The sequence below is a fragment of the Trachinotus anak genome, unplaced genomic scaffold (assembly GCF_046630095.1).
Source record: "Trachinotus anak isolate AG129_WGS33_773 ecotype Australia unplaced genomic scaffold, CSIRO_AGI_Tana_v1 ptg000010l, whole genome shotgun sequence".
In the NCBI taxonomy this organism is placed as follows: domain Eukaryota; kingdom Metazoa; phylum Chordata; class Actinopteri; order Carangiformes; family Carangidae; genus Trachinotus; species Trachinotus anak.
The window spans coordinates 10,203,438-10,227,422 of NW_027273861.1; the positions used below are offsets into that span (position 1 = coordinate 10,203,438).

The 23,985-nt window shown below is 41.6% G+C and overlaps 1 protein-coding gene and 1 long non-coding RNA gene across 8 annotated transcripts in view; one reads left to right on the forward strand and one right to left on the reverse strand.

Annotated features, from left to right (window-relative positions):
• ncanb (neurocan b) overlaps positions 1–23,985 on the reverse strand; it is a 188,225-nt gene that overhangs the window by 91,274 nt on the left and 72,966 nt on the right. For all 7 annotated transcript variants that reach the window (XM_071487450.1, XM_071487448.1, XM_071487449.1 and 4 more), the window contains 5 exons: positions 23,897–23,979; positions 11,234–11,463; positions 10,941–11,109; positions 6,955–7,129; positions 4,849–4,976 (listed from right to left, as the gene is read on the reverse strand). In XM_071487450.1, the coding sequence (XP_071343551.1) occupies positions 4,849–4,976; positions 6,955–7,129; positions 10,941–11,109; positions 11,234–11,463; positions 23,897–23,969 (775 nt within the window). In that variant the 5' untranslated portion in view covers positions 23,970–23,979. The remainder of the gene's footprint in view (positions 1–4,848; positions 4,977–6,954; positions 7,130–10,940; positions 11,110–11,233; positions 11,464–23,896; positions 23,980–23,985) is intronic.
• On the forward strand, positions 3–23,974 carry LOC139626905 (uncharacterized). Its single transcript, XR_011692455.1, has 3 exons — positions 3–1,115; positions 14,773–21,820; positions 22,220–23,974. It is a non-coding gene; the product is annotated as an uncharacterized lncRNA (long non-coding RNA).

The window sequence follows — 23,985 nt, forward strand, 5'->3', positions numbered from 1 at the left end:
AGGAGAAGTCAGATCAGGTGTTCAGATGTGTCTGTTGCAGAGGAGGGTTGATGGCCTGCAGGCATTTCAGCCCTCAGACTCAGATGGTCTTTGTTCGGTTGGCTTATGATTGAAGATCTCTGAGTGTTGGTTTTGCTGTTCTCCTGGCTATACAAAGCGATGTAGGTACATTTAGTCTACATCTTCAGGAGTCGGCATTTTCTTTTACTTTAAAGGCAGTACAGTATGTTCTAGTCATCTTCTCGTTTTCCTTTGTCAAAGAAATAATAGGTGAAAACTTGAAGCAGAGGGATGAAAGAAGAGTTTCACTCGTTATGCATAAGAATTCACTTTATTTTTTGCCTAAAATGCTTAAAAAAGCATAAGTAATTCAAAGTTGAGACTATATAAAGGCAATTCTTTGAATTCAAAGCAGTTGCAAACACGGATCTGAGAGAAAGGCAAGTACACAGAAGTGACTGAAGCAGAAGAAAAGAACAGCTGGAGAGAGGTAGGGGTGATGTGGATAAAATAGTGCCACAAAAATAGGGTTTAACAAGAGACAGAGAGAGCTCAAGAGGACCACTCTACCTGCATAGCACAAATAAAATCATCTGATGAGATGATCCACTGGCGACTCTGTATGTGATGAGAACAATGAGCTGGAAGAGTGGACTGGAAAAGTATTTCTGGACTGGAAGATATTTATTGAACGATATGGTGAGGTGAAAGGTGCAAACAAAATGACAGGTGAAAGAAGCAGAATGGGCTTGTGTGAGGAGTGACATTTTAGAAGCGATGGCAAGACAAGTTTATTTATACAGCACATTTCATACACAGAGGGAATTCAAAGCTCCATACATAAAAATAGATAAGAAGAAAAAAAGCATTAAAGTAAAAATGCATAAAAGTATAAATGCATAAAAACATAACAAAGTGAAAGTCGCTGTGTGATTAAGAGGTAAAGTGCAATTATTAGCAGCAATGAAAAGCAGAGATGGACATAAGAGAAAGGGAATAAAGATGTGCAGCAGCTTTCACTCTTCTTTCTTTAGCATAAAAAGAAAATCGTCTCAGTTTTGTCTTTGTTCAGTCGGAGGAAATTTGGGAACATCTACTCAATTGGCACAGACGCAGTGAGTCAATATTAGCATAGTCGCTTGTTGACAGAGCTATGTATAATTGAGTGTCATCTGCATAGTTGTGGTAGGTGATATCGTCCTTATGCATAATTCAGCCAAGTGGGAGCATATAGAGGTTAAAGAGGAGAGGTCCAAGAATTGAACCTTGAGGTACATCACAAGTCATGCTAGCTCATCCGGAGATGTGGTTGCCAAGGGAAACAAGATAGCCCCTGTTTTGCAGATAGGACCTAACAAATCTAAGACGTTGCCGGACAGTCCAACCCAGTTTTCCAGTGTGTCTTGTAGTACTGAATGAACAAAAGCAGCACTGAGATCAAGTAACACAAGGACTGAAATTTTGCCTGAGTCAGTGTTCATACGGATGTCATTTAGGACCTTAATGAGAGCACTGTGACGGGGTCGATAACCTGATTGGAATTTCTATAAAAGACCATTTGAAGTTAAAAAGTTGTTGGTAGACAACTTTTTCAATTATTTTACTTAACTTAAAGGGCAGATTTGATCTGGGTCTATGGTTGCTAATTGTAGAGGCATCCTAGCTACTCTTTTTTAGTAGAGGCTTGATAACTGCAGTTTTTAAGGCCTTTGGAAAAATGCCTGAGAGGGAGGAGCTATTTGCGGTAAATCTGTTGCCAAGCAGCAATAAACATTTTTGAGAAAGTCTGTAGAGATGGTATCGAGGCAGCATGTTGAAAGCTTTAGATACGGTACAGTTTCCCCTAGAGTTTTGTAGTCAGTGGCATTGAACTGGGCCATGTTTATCACAGTATTTTTATGTGGGAGTGGTGGTAACACATATTTGTTTAATGTGGAATGACTGATAGTTTGTCTAATGTCTTGAATTTCGTCCCTAAAGAAAGAAGCAAACTCATGGCATTTATCAGTGGAAAGGAGTTCAGGGGCTATTTGTGGTGGGGGGGTTGGTCAACCTATCAACTGTGGCAGATAGTGCATGCATTATCAATGTTTTGGTGATGATGTCCAAGAAGAGAGACTGTCTGGAACTTTTCACTTCCAGATTATAGGAACGAAGTCTCTCTTTATAGATGTCATAGTGAATTTACGCTCAGCTTTTCAGCACTTTTTTCTGGATTTTTACAGAGGCAGCGTTTCTCCACGGTGCTTTTTGCTTGCCAGAAGTTAATTTCACCCATGGTTACAGGTGCAATAACATCAATAACATTCACAATTTTACAGTTGAAATGATCTGGTAGATCATCAACAGAGGCTGAGGTAAAAGTTAGTGACAGAGAAAAAGCCTCCATAAACAGTGTACCAGTATTCTCACTGATATATCGTTTTGGGAAAGTTACTGATCTGAAGTGAGTGTCAGGAGTAATAGACATTTCAAGGAAGCTGCAAAGATGATCAGACAGAGCAACATCAGTAGCCATTGCAAAAGATGACTGAAAACCTCTTATGATAAATAAATCTAAAAAGATCTTATGCTAGAAGATGCCTTAAATATCTACCAGAGGGGGTAGTTAAAGGATTTGGCAGAGTTGGACTAAATCCTGCTGAAAAATATGAGAAGAGAAATTTAAATTTAACCAAGATCTGTTACAATACTCAGGTGTTTATTGAACAACAGATAGAAAACACCAGCTTTGCATCAGCTAGTAATTTTAGTTGAAGAAAATGTGCTTGTTGTGTTTGTTTCAGTCAGGTTGTTAATTTCACTGAATGATATTTCAGACTACTGGATATAAAGTCTAGTGGTGGCCATGTGAGCTTCTCCGATCAGCATCTCAGTCACATACAGGGTGTTCATATCATCCATATAGCTCCGACAACTTTTACAACTGTTATGCTTAATGACAGTTGTGGATGTATAACCTCATAACATGTGACCCAGATAAACTAAGTCCTGTAGTGTGTCTGATTGTGCTGCAAAAAAAACTGCTGAGCTTGTGATTGCACTTTGGAAAATGCAGGAGGTGAGCTCATGCGGGATAGATTATCATGTCAAAGCAGAATGTGGGTGTCAGGAGTTGATATTTGCCACCGAGGCTCTGGCCCCGCCACTCCCCATGCAGAAACACCAAGCTCGGCACAGCAGGGAGTGGGGAGTGATGATGATGATTTCCTCAGAGGTAACTGAAACTCTGAGTATACAGGTGAATGCTGGGATGGAGCTGGGGCTTATGAAATGGCAACAAAAGAGTGAGCACAGGACTGATGGCTGAAGTACACCGCCACAGTGACAAAGGGGCTGTTTCAGCGAGAAGAGTACATCCTGTGAGAGTAGCAGAGGACTGCAGCGGACTGCTTTATAAATGTCTAGAAGCTACAATAAGAGTATCAAAGGCCAAGCTTCAGCTGTTGGTGTAATTAATCTTTAACTAATGATGCAACTAATAATTATTATCTGCATTGATTAATCTGCCAAATACCTTCTCACTTAATCAATTCATCATTTTGTCTCTATTTATGTCAGAAAATCTTTAAAAATGCCAATTTACAATTTCCCAGAGTCCAACTAGACACATTGAAATTGCTTTGTATGACCAACAGTACAAATTCCAGACATTCAATCTACTATAATAAAAGTGGGAGTAAATAAGAGTAAAAGCAGCAGATTTTCACATTTGAGATACTGAAATGACAAAATGTTTGGCATCTTACTTTGGAAAATGACTGTAATTATCAAAAATATTTGACTAATAGTGTCTTGAATTGTAATTAATGGACCAAGTGTACAATGATGACTAACAAAATTCTCCAGTTATACAAATTAGATTAAAGACATGAAGTTTTTCATTTTCCTTACCTGGCAGGAGGTTTAAATCTAATCTCCTACAAAGTTTCAAAGTAATTTAGATTAGGCGTAGTGGCCTTTTTTACTGGCTGCTCACAGTAGCACATTATCAATTAGCCGTTTGCTAACCCCCGCCCCCTCAGTTACTGCTGCTATGCCTGCCAAGCTTTCCCTCTTGACATATAGCATATTCAGTTAAGAATGACAGCAGGCTTCTTGTTTCTGGTTGAGGTATCACAACCACTGCTAGCAGTTTTTAATCAGCTGTGTAATTAAGGCTTACTCTATGTGTTGTTTAAAAACTCCAGTTAATTCCACTTGACTTGTTTTAAAAGCAAAAACATGTAAAAAGGCCTTAAATACGTATTTGATGGCTTCATACTGTACATGATATCTTGCTAAAGGGCTTGGAAATAGCTATTAAGCTAGATATGATAACATTTAAAGCATAACATTAGAGCAAACAGTTGTTACACCGTTTAATCCATTCCTTACACTTTTGCTTTTATATGGAGCCGTGCTCCAAATAAAATCCCATGCACACTGCTTCAGCATGTGTCACAGGCCAGCTGTGTCTAGTAATGATTGCTAATTTATGATTGGACAGTTCAGGGGAGGGGTTTAATGAACAGTCAAATATGAGTTAATGACTTGAAATCAAATTGTCCACTTGCTGTAGGTCTTTGCCACCGCTGCCTGTGGCACTGCAAATTGAAAAGTAAAGTTTTGGGAAACCCCTACTGAACCACTTAGCTTTTGCCTGCAGGAGGCCGTAACATGAGAGCTGGACTCAATATTACTTCCCTCTCACTTCCATGAGCCTTTCCCCCTTCCTCTTCCCCTGCCCTCTTCCTTTCTGTACTTAACAGAGTGTTAAGTCCTGGTCAGAGTGTGCTGCACACCCACGGGTTAGTGGGCCCATGCATGACTAAACTCAAAATTATGGTTGAAGCTCCTGACTCCTACCTTGAAGCTGCTTGGTAAAACAGTAAACATCAAACAGCTCATCAGGAGACCTATTGCCGTAGTTACGGACTCCAGGTGAGTCCTCGCGATCACCATAGCAACCAGGCCGAGGCGATTGGATGGGATACCTGCAGTGAAAACCAAAAGACAGAGACAGAGACAGAGAGACAAGAAGAGGGAGGGAGATTAATATAGCCAGGCCTTAAAAAAGGCTTCCACAGACAATCTTGGCTCTCCGGGGATGAGTCTGTGTTCACATACATACAAAATAAGATGATAACTGAACTACACTTTCATCATCTCCTCCCCCAAATACAATGGATTTAAGCATATCTTCTTTCCACAGATTACCCAAATATACTTCCCAAAAAATAAACACATAAATATCCCCCCCAAGGCTGGCTAAAAAACCACAGTGAGGTACATACATGTCACAACAACCTCAGGACAACAATTGCAAAGCACTTCAATAGATACAGTATCTTGTTTCTTTTAATTATTCTGCCCTCAGTGCAAGTTTCACAGAGTAATTACCCAACCATTTTACTTTAAATGGTATTGAAATATGTTTAATGCTCTGGCAATGTAAGAATGCCAGTGATGCTACAGCTTTAGAGAGAGAGAGAGAGAGAAGGGGGGGGGGGGGGTGTTGGAGGTTGGAGGAGAGGTTAAAAGAATCAGGAATTCCTTCAGTGGCTTGGCGTGCCTGTGGGACGGAGAAAACAGCGAAATATATTCAGGCTGCAACTGTGCAATTATTCCTCGAGAACATTCATTCCAGCAGCATCAGGGCACAGGCAAAGAGGCTGATTAAAAGATTATGTTGGGCATAGAGGGACTACTATGAAGTACTAGGAAAAGACACACACATATAAATGCAAAAGACACACACGCCTGCACATAAGCATAAACCTGCATTGCTCCTCTTATAAACCTGTTTTCATCAGAACATAACAAGAGCTCTTGTAGCGTCTGTGGCCACAGCCTCTTTCTTTCTGCTTGCTGATGGAGCGACAGCTGATGTCTGTATTTTTTTCACCCTATTAATTGGACACTTTCCTTCTGGCTGATGTGCAGTCTGAGCCTCCTGGATCTGAACCAATTAGATAGCTCCCAAGTGAAAACAACAGGAGCGTAGGATGGAAGGAGAGAAAGAAATAGGGAAGGAAGCTGCGCCGCAGGAAAGTTGTTGTTGGGAGGACAACAGTCAGTCAGCTTGGCTACTGGAGCAACAGTGATTTGAAATTAAAATGTAGATATGGAGACCACTGTTTAGAGATGGACTCTGACTAGGGAGTTAATTGAAGGTGGCAAGCTGAAGCATGAGCAGCATCCTGATAGACAGCACAGAGGGGGTGCATGCAGTTAGCTGCATTTCTAGTGTGCAAATAGGCAATTACGTTCAATTATGTAAGTGTGTAACACACTTTTTGAGTTTACAAAAACTCTAAAAAGATCAAACTGACTGTCACACTGCCATACTGATACACAGTTTATCAAGACTTCTGTTTTTAGACATATTTTTAGCAGCAGAGTGCATTTATTTTTGCTACATTGTTTGATCGTGTTGCAAATTATCAAGAGATTTTAAAATAGCAACCTGGTGCAATAACCATGAGCTGTCAACAAACCTTGATACTTTCAGCTCAAGACGGTTCTATTTAATCCAGGACATTCAGACACAGTTGTCATGCATGGAGAAATGGATGTCTATAGATTAAGTACTGCTCGGTAGCTAGAGTTGATACATTGTTCTTGTTTCAGCCAATGAGACACAAGAAAGCCCTTCCAACATTTGCCAAATGAAAAATCTCAAGTTTTTCCATTTACGTCATCCATTGCTCAAATACAATGGATGACACTTATAGTGCTGTAACTGTGTTTATAACTCCCATAATGCATATGCTGCCATGCTAACTCTAACCAGGGGGCTAATTCATCTTAAATCACATTAATGCTGACACTATCAAAGACTTTACGTTACATCACATTAGTAACCATAGTGATAGTAAAGAGTGCCCTCTTCAGAATTAATCCAATAGCAACAAACTATACTTTGGCTTTTGAACCACCTGCTGCGCGTGTACCCAGTTTTGAAAGCCTCACCGGACAGTCTGGTCGGACAGCCAGCCAGCATCACAGTTGTCATAGCCGTCAGCGAAGGTAGCCTGCAGCTGGCCCGGTGTTGCAATGAGGGCTGAATTCTCCACACACACCCTCTTGGCGTCAGCGAAGGTCAGGGCGTAACGGTCATGAGGGGCGCGGTAGTGAAATACCACACCTGGAGGAGAGAGATAGAATATGTGAGTAGTAGTAGTGGAGATGCTCCAGAAACTAGCAGCGTGAGTTTAGGACCTGCAAACTTTGGGTTACAGAAATATTTATGAACTGCAACTCTGAGCTATTAAAACACGAACATGTACACGCTCAGTGACACATAGAAAACAAAGCCCTCTAGACATCCTCACTATGTACTGACATTGTCTCATCTGTGCAGGAGGAAACAACAGCATTCAGGTTCAGCAACCTGTGCTATGTGAGTCTCATTTGCATCAGCGAGTCGGTTGGCTTATCATTGGCGAGAGGAGATGTTGCCCTTGGATACGGTGTATGACAGACAGTGGTGATGTTTATCCTACAGCTTTAACAGTACGCACACAATGTCATCCTGCCATATTCTGCCTGCCTCCACGCTCATGATGGAAAGACAAAGAAAGTAGACATAAACAGAGAGATATACACTGTATTCAAAGAGATGCATGTACTGAAGCACAGTGACAGAAAGAGAGGGTGAGAGGTAGTCAGGAATACAAACAACTGAGGTTGAAAAAAATTTGGAAGTAGCCAAAAAAAAAAAAAAACCTGAAAAAGTGTGACACACAATTCCCTGAGCTGTGAAAGGAATATTATATGTATTGCACTTAAATGGGAATGGAATAGCTTCAAAAGTGTCCGTCTGATGTATCCCCACCTCCCACCCCTGCCTGCCATTCACACTGTGCTGCTTCCCTGGGGAGCATCCAGTGACATAAGAGTCAGTGGGCGTCTGGCTACCAACACGGCTCCTTTATCTTCGCTGGCTTTGTCTGGGAGAGTGACAGAGATTCCTGTGAGATGGAGGCCTGTGTGGCAATTTGAGCATTAGCACTCTGGGCTATGGGCACAGAAAGCAAGCAGGGTGTTATGTGTTTGTGTGATAAACACACAGACACACACACACACACACACACACACACAAACAGTTATTCTGTCATCTCTTTCTTATTCTCATAGAAATGCGGAGCAGAAATCCTATCTGCTTTGTTGCCTCTCTCTTCTCCTAATTTCCCAGTTTCCATTTTTTCTCCTTTGTGGCTTTGGGATCTTGTCCAGACAGACATGCTACCTTGCTGGCTGATACGTATACTCGAGAAACAGTAGGGTTTCCTCTCAGTCAGGGAAACCCAGTCAAATTCCATTGGAGGGTTGAATACCCAATACTTCATCCCTCTATTTTTACCCTCTTCACACATCCTCACACTATCTCCAGGGAGAGGACCGGGAAGCCACCATTTATGGCAGTATGATGCCATGTAGCACTGTTCAGCAGTCGTGTCCCTTGTCTTTTGGAATTATTGCTTATTTCTTACTACTACACTGTATGAGAATATATACAGTTAATTACATTGGTTTAAACACACAGAGGTAGTATAATAATATTGGAGAAGTGAGTTTCAACTATAGAATTCCCCTTTATCTTGAAATGTAAAATCCAGGAGCAGTTGTGCAACATTTTCAGAAAATATGCTTGTTTGCTTTGTTGCTGTGAGTTAGATAAGAAGGTCGATACTCCTCTTAAGTATCTACAATAAACTTAGCTTAAAGCAAAGGCTATAAAAGGGGTAACAGCTCTTATGCCAACCTAACCTTCCTAAGGGAACAATCTGTAACAAGCAGTAGCTTCAAAATTACTGGAATCAGACTGGTATTAATCTTCTCATGCAACTCTCGGCGAGAAAGCCAACTATCAGAAACGTTCTTTAAACCAGTCCTTTGAAAGAACTGTTTTCCATCTCTCCAGTAAAGTTCCAGAAACTCATATAGTCAATAGCAACATACGACACTAAACATCTGCTACTTCCCAGAGGTTGCATAAAGGGTCACACTAGCTTTTTCACAATACCCATTGCTGATCTATCTATTGTCTCACACCAGTTAATGGTGGGCAGCCATATCTCACCACAGACAATGGCTGACGCACACAATCAATGCCACTGTGTTCTGACTGGGGAGACACAGCCAGCTGACCAGTCTATATGTGCCAATGAAAGACAAAACAGAGAGCGAGGAGAAAGAGGCAGCGCGGGAGAAATTAAAACACAGATGGCGGGAGAGGAAGGGCATCTCATCAGGGCTTAGACACACACAAATGAGTCTATGAGCAGTGTGGATTTATATGATATTGATATAGCTGAGCAGTATCAATACCTGTTAATTAATACGTTAAGCACTCGGTAGAATTAGTGTGAAGACGGCTGCGGTCTGCCTCGTAGCGTGACTGCCAATTAAGACTAAGCCCTGGAGATGGCTACTCCTTGCCGGCTACGTAATTGGTTTCTCTCTGAAGGAGTGATTTTCATAGTGTGTTAATCGATTGTCTAAGAGGGGGAGGATGCAGGGTCTTCCAAGCATAGTGACAGGGGTCATGCTTACTAAATGTAAAGTGCTTTTATGGAGAAAGACGGGGTGCTCCTATTTCTTGAGAAAACCAGATAGCATTCTTGTTGAAGTGATGAAATTATGAAGACACCCTGCCGCACGCCAACATGTACACACACCTAAACACACAGGCATGCTTCCACATACTCACATATGAGCTATATACAGACAGTAGAGTGCAGGCTATCTGTGTTGCTCTCAATAGCAGACGATGTAGCCATTGTATTGTGCAGTGTCTGGGTAAAAGAATAAGGCCACTGGGCTTTTAGAGCTGATGTTCACAATATTTGCATGGATTTGGCAAGCGGCAGCATAGTCTACAGTGGCTAAAGCATTGTGGGATTCCCTGTGGTCATAATGATAATAGCTTATTCTTAAAAATAGTGAGTGACCTGGAAAGAATCTGATGATTGCTCTGCAGCTAAAATACTCTGACACAGTAATTATGGTTCTACTACAGTGAACTACCTCCAGGTAGTCTGGTAATTCCACAAATATGGGTGTCCTGGATACAGAAAATGCAGTAAATGGGTTGCCCATTTAGTTAGGCCACCAAGAGTCATACAAACCTCCCCGAGTATTTGATAGTAGCGTACACTGCTTGGTTCCTACCTTATTGGCTCTCAGTGTATGAACAGCACCTGAGTGGCACCAGGTCAATGATGTTTAATGTGTTCTAGTTACCTCACCTCTTCCCCTTCATCACACATTCTCCACAGGCAGTAAACAGCACTGGCTGTAATGGCTGTATTAGCCTGACATAGAAAACAGGTCATTGTTATTCATAGTGGCAGACCTTGATAGCAATTGTGGAGCTGTACACAACCAAAGAGTGGAGTGCTGATTTGCTCAGACAATGTATTGTGTAGATAAAAACACACATAAGGCTTTGAATGACATAAATGGGGGTTGATTACTATAACTATGACCATGATTACAAGGGTACTGTCTGCTTCCTCCCTTTTTTTGTGACTGTCCAGTATTAACATTCCTAAACACATTTGTAGTTTGGTTTTAATTTCAACGACATCTATACAAGGGCACGGCTATGTTTCAGCTTCCTCAGTTACTTAATTATTTGTTGCTAATTACTGCTCCTTAAATCTAATATGTAATAAAATCTTTAATTACTTGTTGGCTTAATTGTTGTTAGGTTATCTCCATCAATTACCTAGACACAAGACTCATTTGCTTTCAAATTACTTATATATATTACAGGTTTTTGATATTACCTTTATTTATTACATTAGGTTAAATATGAAATTTCTTACCCATTCCTATGTTTATACACATCCTACAGTGCACAAGACAAGCATACAGCTAGGTTTCCCATCCCATGTGTGTGAAAAATTAAATTGGCTGACTGTAGGGAAAAAAGTCTACATGTTAATCACCTGTGACCTCCAGCGGAACTGTGTCCTGTTCGTCATTGATGCCCACCACAACCTCACAGCGGTACAGACCAGAGTCACTGGAACGAAGCCCGGTCAGAGCAAGACTGGCATTGTAGCGGTTGACATTGTAACCAGGCAGCGTTACACGACCCTGGAAGGCCTTCTTCACCTGAGAGAGGAGGGGAGGCAAGCGAGAAAAAAAGGAATGAGGGCAACAACTAACGCACCACTGAGCCAGAGAAAGTTTTCCACAAACTTGACACCACAGGTGTTACTCTAATCCTTAACCGAACCTTGACCACATTGTCTTTGGCCACCAGAACCGACTGTTCCTTCTGCAGGCCGTCTGAGCCTCTTTGGCCCCAGACCTTGGTCCACTTAATCCTGGGGGGCTCATGGGATGAGCTGGCACTGGGGCGGAGGGTGAAGAGGCAGGGGAGGAGAACGGTTTTGGACAACTCCTCACTTATGGTCTGATGGGTCACTTTCCGCATATTCACCACAGTGTCAGCATTGGTTATGCCTGAGGAAAGGAAAGGAGAGGAGAGGAAAGGAGAGGAGAGGAGAGGAAAGGAGAGGAGAGAGGAGAAAAGAGGAGAATCAATCTTGTCTTGTAAATGAAGGTTATTTCTCATTACTTTGAAAACACGTTAGTTAATTGTTTCGTATAAGGGTTAGGGTAAATAAACAATAGATAATATATCTATTAAACAATAGATGCCTCAGATTCTATTGTTCCATCAGCTCCTCCTGGTTTTGGAGTAAAAGGGAAAGAACAGAAGCCAGTGTGACTGTGCTTATTGGTCATTGATCCAGCAGACCATTACTGTGCTACCTGAACAGTGGGAGGCAGGGCCACACTTAGGAGGAAGATATCAAAAGTCCTTTCAAATGCCATATATCAAACCTGGATGTGCATTATGGGATCAATATCAACCACCTCTTCACAACTTAAAGCTCCAACAACACCACAAAGAATCAAACATTACTTGCATCAAAACAACTGATGATTGGGAAATGGTATTATTATGGGAAATTCAGGGTGTAGTGCATTCAAGCTCCAGTGTAAAATTAATTTTGCACTGATAGAATCATATTATACCTGATTATTATACTCAAATCCTGTGTCACCTTGCCTGGAAAGACAGATGTGGCTCATTTACATTGCAGAGGGAAATGGATGAATGAATTAAATTCTTATAAAACAGTAATACAAGGTACCATCTCTGTGCTCTGTTTATGTTTATCCAGTGTGCACAGTGTGTGAAGCCTTAACCCTCATCTGACTCTTTTCTAGCTCCCTTATCAGTCCCCGTTCCCTTTCTTGTTTCTACTGAGAACACTGGCAAAAACAAGGCACTTTGTCTAATCTAATTTGCCCCAAAGCCCAGCATGAGTGCATGCATTCACAATCAGCTTGCCACTTTATAGCCACGCTAATGTCAATGTCAGTTGCTATGTTAGAGCTATATCCACCAGGTGCAGGACACGTAATGTCAAGCTGTAAAAAAATGAGCAAAGCAGGAAAGAGATGAGAGAGCAAAAAAAAAAAAAAAAGAGTGAAAACAGAAAAAAAAAGCACTGCCTAGGTGGGTGGACCAGACGGTGGGGGTGAATGTTGGAGAAAAGTGAGCCTATTGATTTCTTTTCATTAGTGTCACTGCGCACTTTCTGTGTGTCCTGCTCCACTCCTGTTTGATTGGATGCATGTTAAAGTGCTACATGCTACAGGGGTGGCCCCTCCTGGCTGTAATTTAACGGCAGATTGGTGGAACAATGTTTTTGCAGCAGTCACAGGCACGCCACTGTGAGTGTCGTTCAACCTCTCCGTCCCTCTGCTCTGTCACTTTTTTTTCTCCATCTCCAGCCACTCACTTCTCCCTCCTCCTCTCCCGGCCAGCTTTCAGATGAGCATTTCAACTCTCGTCCACCTATTTTTCATTATTTTTGTTTTATCTTCAGCCAGAATATAAAGATATACTGTATGTTTGTTTTATTCTCAGGATTAGATTTTTCACTCAACCACCTTATGATTCAGATTCAACTTTGAATCACTTGCCTCATCTTTCAGAGGTGTATGGGTTGTGTGTGTGTATTTGTGTGTGTGTGTGTGTGTGTGTGTGTGCCTGTGTGTGTGTGTGTGCCTGTGTGTAGGTGTGCCCTGGAATGCACTAAATCTCTACAAAATCTCATCTCTCACTTGCTATTCGTGGACCACAGAACGCACACACACATAAACACACATTTAAACACACATCTACACACACATGCACGCACGCACACACACATACAGCTTTGAAGCCATCATTTTTCATTCCTTACTGGATGGTTAATGTGCCTTTGAACAGACGTGTGAATAGCTGTCATTGCTCATTCCTGCAGTCGTTATGTTGTTGCAGTTGCTCGAGCTAGGAGGCTGAGTGCCTCTTCCCTGATAGCTTAACATCAACCCTCCCATCACATCTTCTCCACCCCTCAGACCCATAAACACACACAAATACCCACTCCTGCACTTCTCCTACTGACATCACCTTAGACAAGCGCTACTTGTCTAACTCCCTCGCCAACTGATCAGTGTTGCTTCGCATGGCTGCATCAAACAGGATTTGCGCTCTGCAATAGCCTCTCGTTTCGCACTTGAGAGGAGTTCAGCCCGTTGAGTGAGGTGACCTGTGAAACAAAATGCATGAGGCTTTCAAAGGCAGAGGGATGAGAGGAGAAGAGAGGGGAGGTGACTGAGGAATAAATAAGCAAAGCAGCGCAGGTCGCTAACAATAAAACTAAGCAAAGTGTTTTTTGAGGAATGGTTTTTGGGAAATATGTTTATTCCCTTTCTGGTGGAAAATTACAGACATTAAATATAAAGCAATAATCAGCAGCTGCTTAGTTTAGCTTAGCACAGAGGCTGAACACAGCTAGCCTGGCTTTGCCTGAGGGTAACAAAATCCACCTACCAGCAAAGCTAGCACGAACTGACATGTTGTATTTACATTAATTAGATACATTTGCTTTCTTGGGCTCCATGAGACAGTACTCTCATTTCTGCCCGTTAGAAACTACAACCAGGAGATTTTCGTCTTGGTAGCTTGGTTAGCGTAAAGAATGGAGGCAGGGGAAGTAAGCTAGCCTGGGTTTGCCTCAGCTCTAAATGTAGAGCACCTATAAAACAGCTTGTCACTTCTACACTTTATTGTACAGATTAAACATGCGATATATGTGTAAATTAGAACCTCAGAAATGAGGGTAGGTGGATTTTATTACGATTTGAGCTGCAACTGTTTCTCTCCAAATTTCAGTCTTTACGCTAAGCTAAGCTAAGCTAAGCTAACCGGCTACTGGCTGAATCTTTATATTCATCCCACAGACATGAGAGTTGTTCTTCTCACCTACTCTGAGCAAGACAGCAAATGAACATGTTTTCCAAAATGTCAAACTTTTGCTTAAAATTAATCACAGGCTATATGTTAACAGTGAATTATTATTTGTTTTCGTATCATATTATTTAGTAGTAGATTAAATGCAGTTTTCTCTGATCTACTATATATATATATATATATATATATATATATATATATATCTCACTGGATCCAAATGATTCATTTTGTTAACAAAAACACTCCAAATACTTCAGGGACTGCAGGTTAAAAGGACATTTTTGTGAGTTATAAAACATTGTTCACCACAAAATGGCCTCTCTGAATAAAAATAAAACTAAAGTTTGTGGTCCTCAAGGCCAGCAATGTGCTGCAATGGTAGGAGGTGTAGAGGGAAACTGATTCACTTTTGAATTTGTTTTACTTGATGGCAGCAGCAATGTACTTTTTTCTCACAGTGACAAAAGGAAAAACAGATGCCATGGAAAAGATGAACAAGCACAACTGACTCCAGCGTAACATAGTGCAGGAGTGCGAGTGGTGGAAGGAGGCGAGCGAGGGAAAACACATAAACAAAGCATTTAAGTGGCAGAAGCTGGAGGTACGTGTAACAGTGAAATTGGAGTGATGTGATGTGGAAAAGGAATCAAGAGGATGTGATGGAAAAAGTTAAAAAAAAAAAAGAAAAAGAAAAAAAAAGCAGTGTTGTGTTTCAGGAAGAGGTATGTGTGTGTGTGTTAAGACTAACATGGTAACACACTCATGCTCATCACACACACACACACACATACACACACACACACACACACACAAACTCACTCAAAGCACACATCCTTCACAAGAGGCTATCTCCCTGCTGTCACTCTCTTTGTTTTATCCCCCTCCAGGATGTAACACTCATTTTTATTTACCACATACTCACGCACAACACACAACAGACACTCAGTGAGTAAAGTGCGGTCCTAGAAGACAATCAAACTGCAATTTCTCAAACAACTTGCTGTGAGCTTGCTAGGAACAAAAACAGGCAAATTTATTCTTCAGCTTAAAGGCATCAATAATGTTTAATCTGTTTGCCAGTTTCTAGTCAGGTTCCACCTGGGTGAGCACCATTTAGGTAACGTTTCACTACTTATGTTGCCAATACCACGACACTGCCACAAATGAAGCCAACCAAGCTTCACAATCTCAATCTCATCCACATTCTGCCGCCCTCTTTCACTCTTTCTGTCCCCTTTATTTGGACAATTGTTTACCTTTGTTTCCCGGCTGGTGCTGCAATTTGCACAACTAAATCTCATGAAATCAATTGCAGATTCCCCTCTTGAGAAGAATGAATTTCACTGTGAAGGAGACAAGGTAAAAAAAAAAAAGACAATACAAACAAACAAACACACAAAAAACAAAAAAGCCACCACTCACTTCCATCGTGATAATGAATGTAAACTAGCGAGGGCCCCCAATGCCACTGCTATATCGAATCTGCATTTAGATAGAAATGTTATCACAAGCATAACCCGCACAAGACTGCCGTTTGTTTGGATATCTGTCTGTGTTCCATATTGCTCTTTGTCTTTCTTTCCTAAACAAGGCTCACCTTGGTGTCAGGTGATAAAAAGGAGAGGAAATACTGAAGCTGAATGTCGATACAGAAAGAAAGTCCTGAAAAAGAGCACATGTGCTGAGTAAAACTCCCCCATTGGAAATCATCAGATTGTAAAGTCCAAACTAGTACGGCGGACTTTGTTAAATGTTAACCGGCTGATCTTTTATTGACCTCGTCCTGTGTCTTTGTCTGTTGGTATGAGTGCTGAGAAGGGCATGGTGTGAGGGGACGCACGCTCCAGCTCCTCCTGGAAGCTGCACTTCCAGCAGCTTGCAGATAGAGCTCCGATTTTCTTATTCTCTGTCTGCTGGTTCACAGTGGCGTCTATGTGATCATCACCGTTGGCCCATCTGTCTTCGCTTTAGAGGTGCTCTCGAATTATTAAACACAGTCGGAGAGCCTTTATGTGGCTGGCACAGAGCCGCACACAGACACAGGGTGGGCGGTAATGGCATTTTCACCGTAATAGGAACACAATTGGGAACATCATTCCTTGTTCTCTCCCTCTCTTTCTTATTCTTTCTCTCTCTCTCTCTCTCTCTCTCTCTCTCTCTCTCTCTTTCTTTCTGAGGTGCCTGCAATAGCTTTTCCAGTGATAAAGGCCCCTTTGTCTTCAATTTGCCCACATCAAACCTGTCAGCCTGCCAGTCAAGAGCTACCGGGACTGATCGAGTGCATCCTCTTCTGTCGTCGCTGCTTCACTCCGGCTGCCTGCGTGTCAGCTGATTATGTGTAAGTGTGTGTATGTTTGTGCACAAGTGTGTGTAGGTCATAAATCATGACAGATGAGCTGTCTGACAGAGGCTTGTCGCTATTAGTTGATCACTGTGTTAAGAAATGACAGCTGATACAACACGACTGGACTGCAGCAGGCTCGGGTCAAACTGTTTTTGTAATTCTCAGAGTTGGTTTTGATGTGCAACATGATGGATGTGGTTAAATTCATAAGGGCAGTGCATAAAAAGACTTTTAAAAGAACTTAATGGTGATCCTTTTGACAGACGTGTAATTTCCGAATAACCTGTTAGAAAGTTTCCCGGGAGAAAGTATGTCATTTGGTACTAAGTGTAGAGAGAACAGAGGCACTGTTCTGAGACAGAAGTTTTATTTTATATTTAGTTCTTTCAGTTGTGTTATGCACTTGTTGATTTACAGAGATATGTCCTTAAAATAACTGCACTATGTAAACCCAAGTGAATATCAATTCTGCATTCATTTTAACAAGAAAATCATGTACTCTTCATGTATTCGATTGCTTTTATTTGTGCATGTTCAGCTGTCCTGCTGTGCTCTGACTGAAATACTCCAGATTAAACTAGCAATTAATCAGAAGTGAGACAGAACACTGACTCAATTTTCCCTGTAATTAGTATCAAATGACATCATCCTTTCTCAGGAGTTGTAGAGGCAGTGAATGGATACTTTACTTAAGTAAAACCACAGTGTATAAATACTCTGTTATAAGTAAAATGCATAAGAATATCCACAAAATATACATATAAAGTACAAAAACTGAACTATTCATCATGCAAAAGAATAGCCTTTTGAGGGTCATATTTGTGAATCATTATTATTAATGCATGAACACATAAGAAGTATTTTAATGTTGGAGCTAGTAGAGGTGGAGCCAATTTGAGCCACTTTGTTTACTGTTTAATCAATAAAAGTAATTGACAATCATATATTTTGTATGTAAAATCTGAGCCTGCAAACTAACTAGTAACCACAGCAACTGAATTATGTTATTTCCCCCTTAAATGTGGTGAAGTTGGAGCTTGAAGTGGCATAAATGGAAATTCTCAAGAAGAGTGCATGAGTAAATGTGGTTAGTTACATTCCACCGCTGCTTTCCAAGAACATTACCATGAATCTACAGTTACATACTGTAACAGCTTCTGGCTAAGTTAGTTCATCTTACAGCAAAGATGAAATGAAGTGCCTGTTGAAATACTAGAAAAACAAGATAAAAGAAAAAACAATCAGAAAAGAGTTAAGTGAAACATTTGAGAATGAATATGAAGAAAGTGAATCATTTTTTTCCTTTGATATGAATAAAACATCACAAGGACAGCAGCTCTGGGTTGTGGGTTTGTTTTTGTGTGAGTGGAAGGTCTGACAAAACCACTTGCTGTCTTTATTATTTTGTAATGGGATTTGGAGAAATCCATCCTTTTAACAAGACCTTGGGTGACACACAAAGACAAATGGAGAAAACAAGGGATGTGGAGAAAACAACATGGAAACATCAGTGGTGGCTGCTCTTAAATGCTGATATGTTATCGTTCAGGAGGAGAGACAGGAAAGATGCTGAAGCTGAGACTGCCCCAACCAAGCCCAAAAGTGATCACCATGGCAACAGATGCACCACAAATGGAAAAAAGGGGGAAGGAGCTTCTGATCAGGGCAGGAAGCACACACATGCACACACACACACACACACGCACACACACACACACACACATTTAACCATGTGCTTTGGGGTGGCCTCTTCAAAGTGCAGATCTGAGGCTCTGTACTGTATAATGTAAATTGAATGAGGGGGGACTGGTTTCCTCCTTCTTTTTCCTCTGTGTTTGATCATTGGTCTGTGTTTCACTGCAGTGCAGATGCCCTTCGACAGGACGTACACACTCTCAAATATGCAAAGACACAAGAAAATAAAGACATACGCACAGATGTACACACAGGCTTTACCAAGACACTCCTTACTGAAGTGTGTATGAGTGTGTGCGTATGTGTGTGCACGTTCATGTTGCTTGTCTAGGCACAGCAGGTCTGTCAGGCACACATCATGCAGGGTTTGTGAATGATGTCTCCATGCTGACATTCTCTCGCATGAGATCTTTTCCCCCCAAACATCCTTCCTTCTCCCACCTGCTTCCCTCCTCCTTCCTTCTCCTCTCACCCCCCTAATGTTTTCTATTGTGCTGTTTCTCCTCTCCACACCTTACCGTCTTTCCGCCTCTTTCTCTCACACACTCTTGCTTCCATTCTCCTTGACTCCCCTATTACTCATCTCCTCCTCTAGATTCCCTCATTGATCCACCGTTACATCCTCTAAATTTTATCACCCTCTCTGTTATTCTCACTTTACCAGTGCAATTTCTGTCAGCGAAAGCTATTATGAAAAATAGTACTCCACAACATTTTTTTTATAACAAATGCACTAATTACCGTTAATGCAGTCTTACTGTATGCATGCATCTGCAGGACCAGGGAGTGGCAACAACATCTCTTCTTCAGGAGCTGATGTAGCTGCTTGCACTAATAAGTGGCATCTCGCATTTGATGTTACGCCTCTGCCACTAATGTTAGCTAATATCACCAGTTCTCAGAGGGAAAAAAGTAGGAAGGACTAAATGCATCCATGGTCAGCATGTACACCCAGCGACATTTATTCAATGATAAGCTACTGTCACATTATCAAGATGTGGATGTGACATTAATGTTACTTTCAATTATATTTCAGGTTTATAGGCTATTGCTATGAATGACTGCAGCATTAATAAGACTCTTCCCCTAGATGTTCGCTGAATAAATATTACTGCATTAATGTTATCAAACACCTGGTTGCTTGTCTCTAAACCCAGAGAGCGAACAGAGGAATCTCTGCTCTGCAGTGAGAGTGCCGGTCATTAAGTGGCCCTGTTAAGTGGGAATGACAATAGTATTTACTAAGTAGACTCAGTCTCTTACCAACAAGCAGACACACAGTGTCCATGTCTGTCTGAATCGTTACAGTCAACAGGTGAGCATAGCATTTGCAGCTGTGGAAAATACACACAAAGATGGAAACTGTGATCTTCAGACAGAAAGGAAAGCTCATTTTTGCCTCACGCCATTTGCACAAATTTGGCTGTAGGACCGTTTGTGTTTGTTTGCCCCAAACAGCCGCTGTGCTGTAGCAACTGTACAGAAGTTTAGCTGTAAGCTATCAACGGACGATGTCTGTGGGAGTGTGTCTGTGTTTTTATGAACAGCTCAGCCTCTGAGCGATCTCTGAACCCACCAGAGACGCCAGTTCTCCCTTTTCCCTCTGAACCTTGATGAAGCCAATTCAGAAAGCCCCAGGATACAATACGTGCACATTTTTTGAAGCATTTTTAACTCGCATGGTTTGGCAGGCAAGTTAAATCAATTTGGGGTGAATTTGCATCTAATCACGTCTTTCAATTAACTTTGTGTGAAATTGCGCCGCCTCTACAATTCGCTTCGCGTTCTTGTCTGCACACATAATTACAGTGAAGATTCACAGAATGTGGCGCAAGGCAACGCAAAGTTTGCCCCTGTTCATTTTCTGTCTGCCTGGTGATGTGAAAACAGAAAGGTTTGAAAGTTAACATTTTTTTTAACTTCATGCAAATGAGGGACAAATTTCGCCTGGAGGCTCCTCGTTGATTTGTCAAAAAAAAAAAAAAAAGAGAGAAAAAAAATAAGTGATGCAGCATAGAGGGACAAGAAATTCACCTGAAGTCATTACCTACAGTGGACGAATGTCTGTGAAAGAGACAATTACTACTGAAGCTTCTAGGATCCTCAAGGGTTTTTCAAGTGACTCTGTGCCAGACAGCAAAGTGCTACCTGGCACAAAGTCACACACGGAATCAAAATAATGTGCTGAAGTTAACACTGGCACTTCACAACCTTCATCCATTCTTTGTTACTCCTCTGTTTCCATCCTCTCATTTATTTTACAGATGTATTTTTCTAGATCCACAATTCCCTGATCACTTCCTGTACACTCTAATAGTCTTTCAAACCTTTTCTGTCCTCGACTGCCTCCTCTTGTCACCTCCTCCTCTCCTGGTGACAAATATTAACCATCTCACTGCAGCTCTCTCCCTGTCGGAGCTGACTCCCAACCGGGCCGTGTCAGGCTTCACAGGAACTCCCCGGAGGTTGCTGCCGTGACTAATTCTGCACCTTCTGAAGCATAAAGATATATTTATCTCTGGTGGCACGCAGCCAACATTTTAAATTCATAACCACACACAAAAGTGCAGGCATGCTCACACAGTCAACAACACACCCACACACACACACACCCACACACACACACACACTTGTGCAAAAGGCTCATCCCTAATCTGTCCTCCTCCCTCACATCCCGCCCTCTTTCCAATCTCTGGGTTGTCAAGCAAAGTGTCATGAGGTGAGCTTTAGTGCCAACCCTCCCTGTAGTCCTCTACCTCCCATTGACTATTTCCAGCAGAGTCACTCAGCTGTAAAAAAAAAAAAAAAAAAGGTGCAAAATGCAGGAAGGGAGAGAAAGAGAGCAACAACAGTTAGATGTTAATGCTCTCAAAAACTAAATTTCTCCAGAGCAGAGGCCGTGAGTGTCTGTTTGTGCACTCTGAAAGGAACATGTTGGTGTGTTACCAGGCTCCTCGGAGATGCTCTATGTGTTCAGTGCTCGCTGCTTTGTGAGTTGGCTGCATAAACTACCTGGCAGATGTAACCTGAGGGTTTCCACACAAACATATACCCACACAGAGAAAGACAGAGGAGTTGGCTGCATTTTCATCATCTCTGACTGCGAATTGGAGCCCTGAGTCACAGAAAGGCCCCGGTGCCAGGTCCGCCTTTTTTTTCATTTTTTACCTCCACAGAAGTCAGAAACAATACAATACAGAAAGGAGCAGACGGTCTGGGGGGGGGGCACTGAGAGCAACGAGGGGGTGTGGGGTCTGTCCTACATACGCACAAACACATGCAGATACACAGCAAGGGAGAACAAGGAAAGCACGGAGAGGGCAAAGACGGACTGGGGGATGTGATGCTTGTGTTGCATGCTCTTCCCTGCAGAGCTCTGTGGACTAGAATGAGAAAACTGCCAAAAACCCAGACAGGGAAGCTGAAGAGCGACCAGACCAGACTCCCAGTTACACACAAGTTTCTGTGTGAGTAACCGTATGAAAGCGAGGCTTTCTTTTCAATATACCCCATTATGTGTTTCTCCGCCACGCTGTCCTACTCTCAGCAAAAGCAAGGGTTTTAAAAAAAAAAGTCAGTAAAACAGATATGCAAACAAATGCAAAATGTTGAGTCTCTCTCCAGAGTTTGGATAACTTACTGACACATAATGAGCGGATTAAGATCCTAAACTCCAGCTTTTCCGCTGAATCAAAGCGAATTTTAATGAGCCCTGCAAATATATATTATACATAAATATCTCAGAGATTCAACAAAATATCAAAACCGTTTCCCTCTCTCAAAAATGGCTGAGGGGATGAATGTGAGCTTCAGAGATCTCAGCTTTGTTTTCCTTCTTTACATGTCATCTTCTCGCCTCTTCTCAGAAGTGCTGTTGGGGTAATTATGAGCAGATGAAACGGGAGGAGAGAGCGGGCCGCTCGCTAAGCCGTGGAGGTCTGTCAAGTGTTCAGGGTATGCACAGGAAGAAAAGGCAGACTGACAAAGAAAATGTAAGTGTGACCAAGTCTAATATGGAAAGGGAGCCCGCTCTTGACTCCCACCACACGACAGACTGCAGCTGTGAGTTAGAAGTCACAAATTATGATCATTCATTTGTGGAGATCTGGTGAGTCATTCATGCTGCTGCCGTCGTGGTCACTCTCTCAGGAGTGCTTGTGTGTACTACAGTTACTTACAGTGGATTAAAAGGAAGATGAGTCCAAACGCCCTGAAAACTCTCCTCAATCAGCTTCTTGCTATGAAGGATGGGCTTCAACATGAAGACATTTTCTGCCAAAGTTACAACAGTTCTGGTTCATGCACTTGAGAGATTTCTGTGTTTGTGTTTTTCTCACGTTTTCCTCACTGGTTTGAAGTGAGAAAAGCAAAGAGAGAAACATTTGTGTTATATTATTATTATATTATTATATCATTATATATATAGTGTAATATTCACTCATGAATTTTCAGTGTTGTTAGATCTGCAAGTAATTGATCCGATAAGTTGATCAGCAGAAAATGAATCAGCAGCTATTTAGATATCAACCATTTGAAAGCTTCTCTAATGTGAGATTTTGCTGCTTCTCTGTCTTACTGCACTTTATTTATTGATTGATTTAAATTACACGTCACCTTACTGTCCTCACTGTTCTAATGTCTGTTTTGAAATTGTTTTCAATGTCTTAACTGTTTTTTGTCCTGTTTTTGTAGTGCCATCTGAATTTCGTTATATTGTTGTTTGACTCCAATATAATGACAATAAAGCTACTACTACCACGACTACTACCACTACTACTACTACTACTACTACTACTACTACTATTAATACTAATACTACCACTACTACTATTACTACTACTTCAATCAGACAAAACAAATAATTTGATAATGCCAGACTGGAATCTCAGACAGAGTAATGTCTGTTTTTCATTATTTTGTGATCTTTATAGCCTACGACTGCCAACGATTAACTGATGAATTGATGAGAAACCAGCCTGCAGATAAAGTGGTAATGAAAATAATTGTAGTTGCAACTCTAAATGTTATAGGAAAATGTCAAGTTTTCAGGGCCTTCAGGATACAGACCAAACAAGAGACATGAGACTTTAATTATTCTGAGCAAATGCAGCAGTCTAACTAAGTTTTTCTTACTTCGAGAGCTCGGTGTACAGAGCTCAGTGATTGCTTGCTATCTGGCTTCCTGGAGTTGATGTGGGTTTGACTTATCTTTGATTAGAAGGGTACGCTTGATTACTTCTATCACACATCATACCTCTCATCCAGTCCCTGTCACAGCGATGACCTACGGAGGGTCATACACTGTGTGTGTTCTATTTTAATGAGGGTTGCACAAGTTGCAAATCTACAATTTACAATTTGAGTAAAGATAATTGAATAATTGAATTTTTACAATGACGCGTGGCAGATGTATGTAATTGCACATAAGACAGTCTCATGCATCGGAGGCCATTGCTCCAAATGTTTGGGAGAATTATCTGGAGTTATGTACTGTGCACTGAGGTCAGGTGACGGGGACGGCCTCCAGTTTAATGAGGACTCACCACAGCATGCAGTCTGAAGCAGAAGGAGGGCCAGCAGGGGCTGCAGTCCACACACAGGCAGTACGCCCTGCATCCTGCTGCACCTGGAG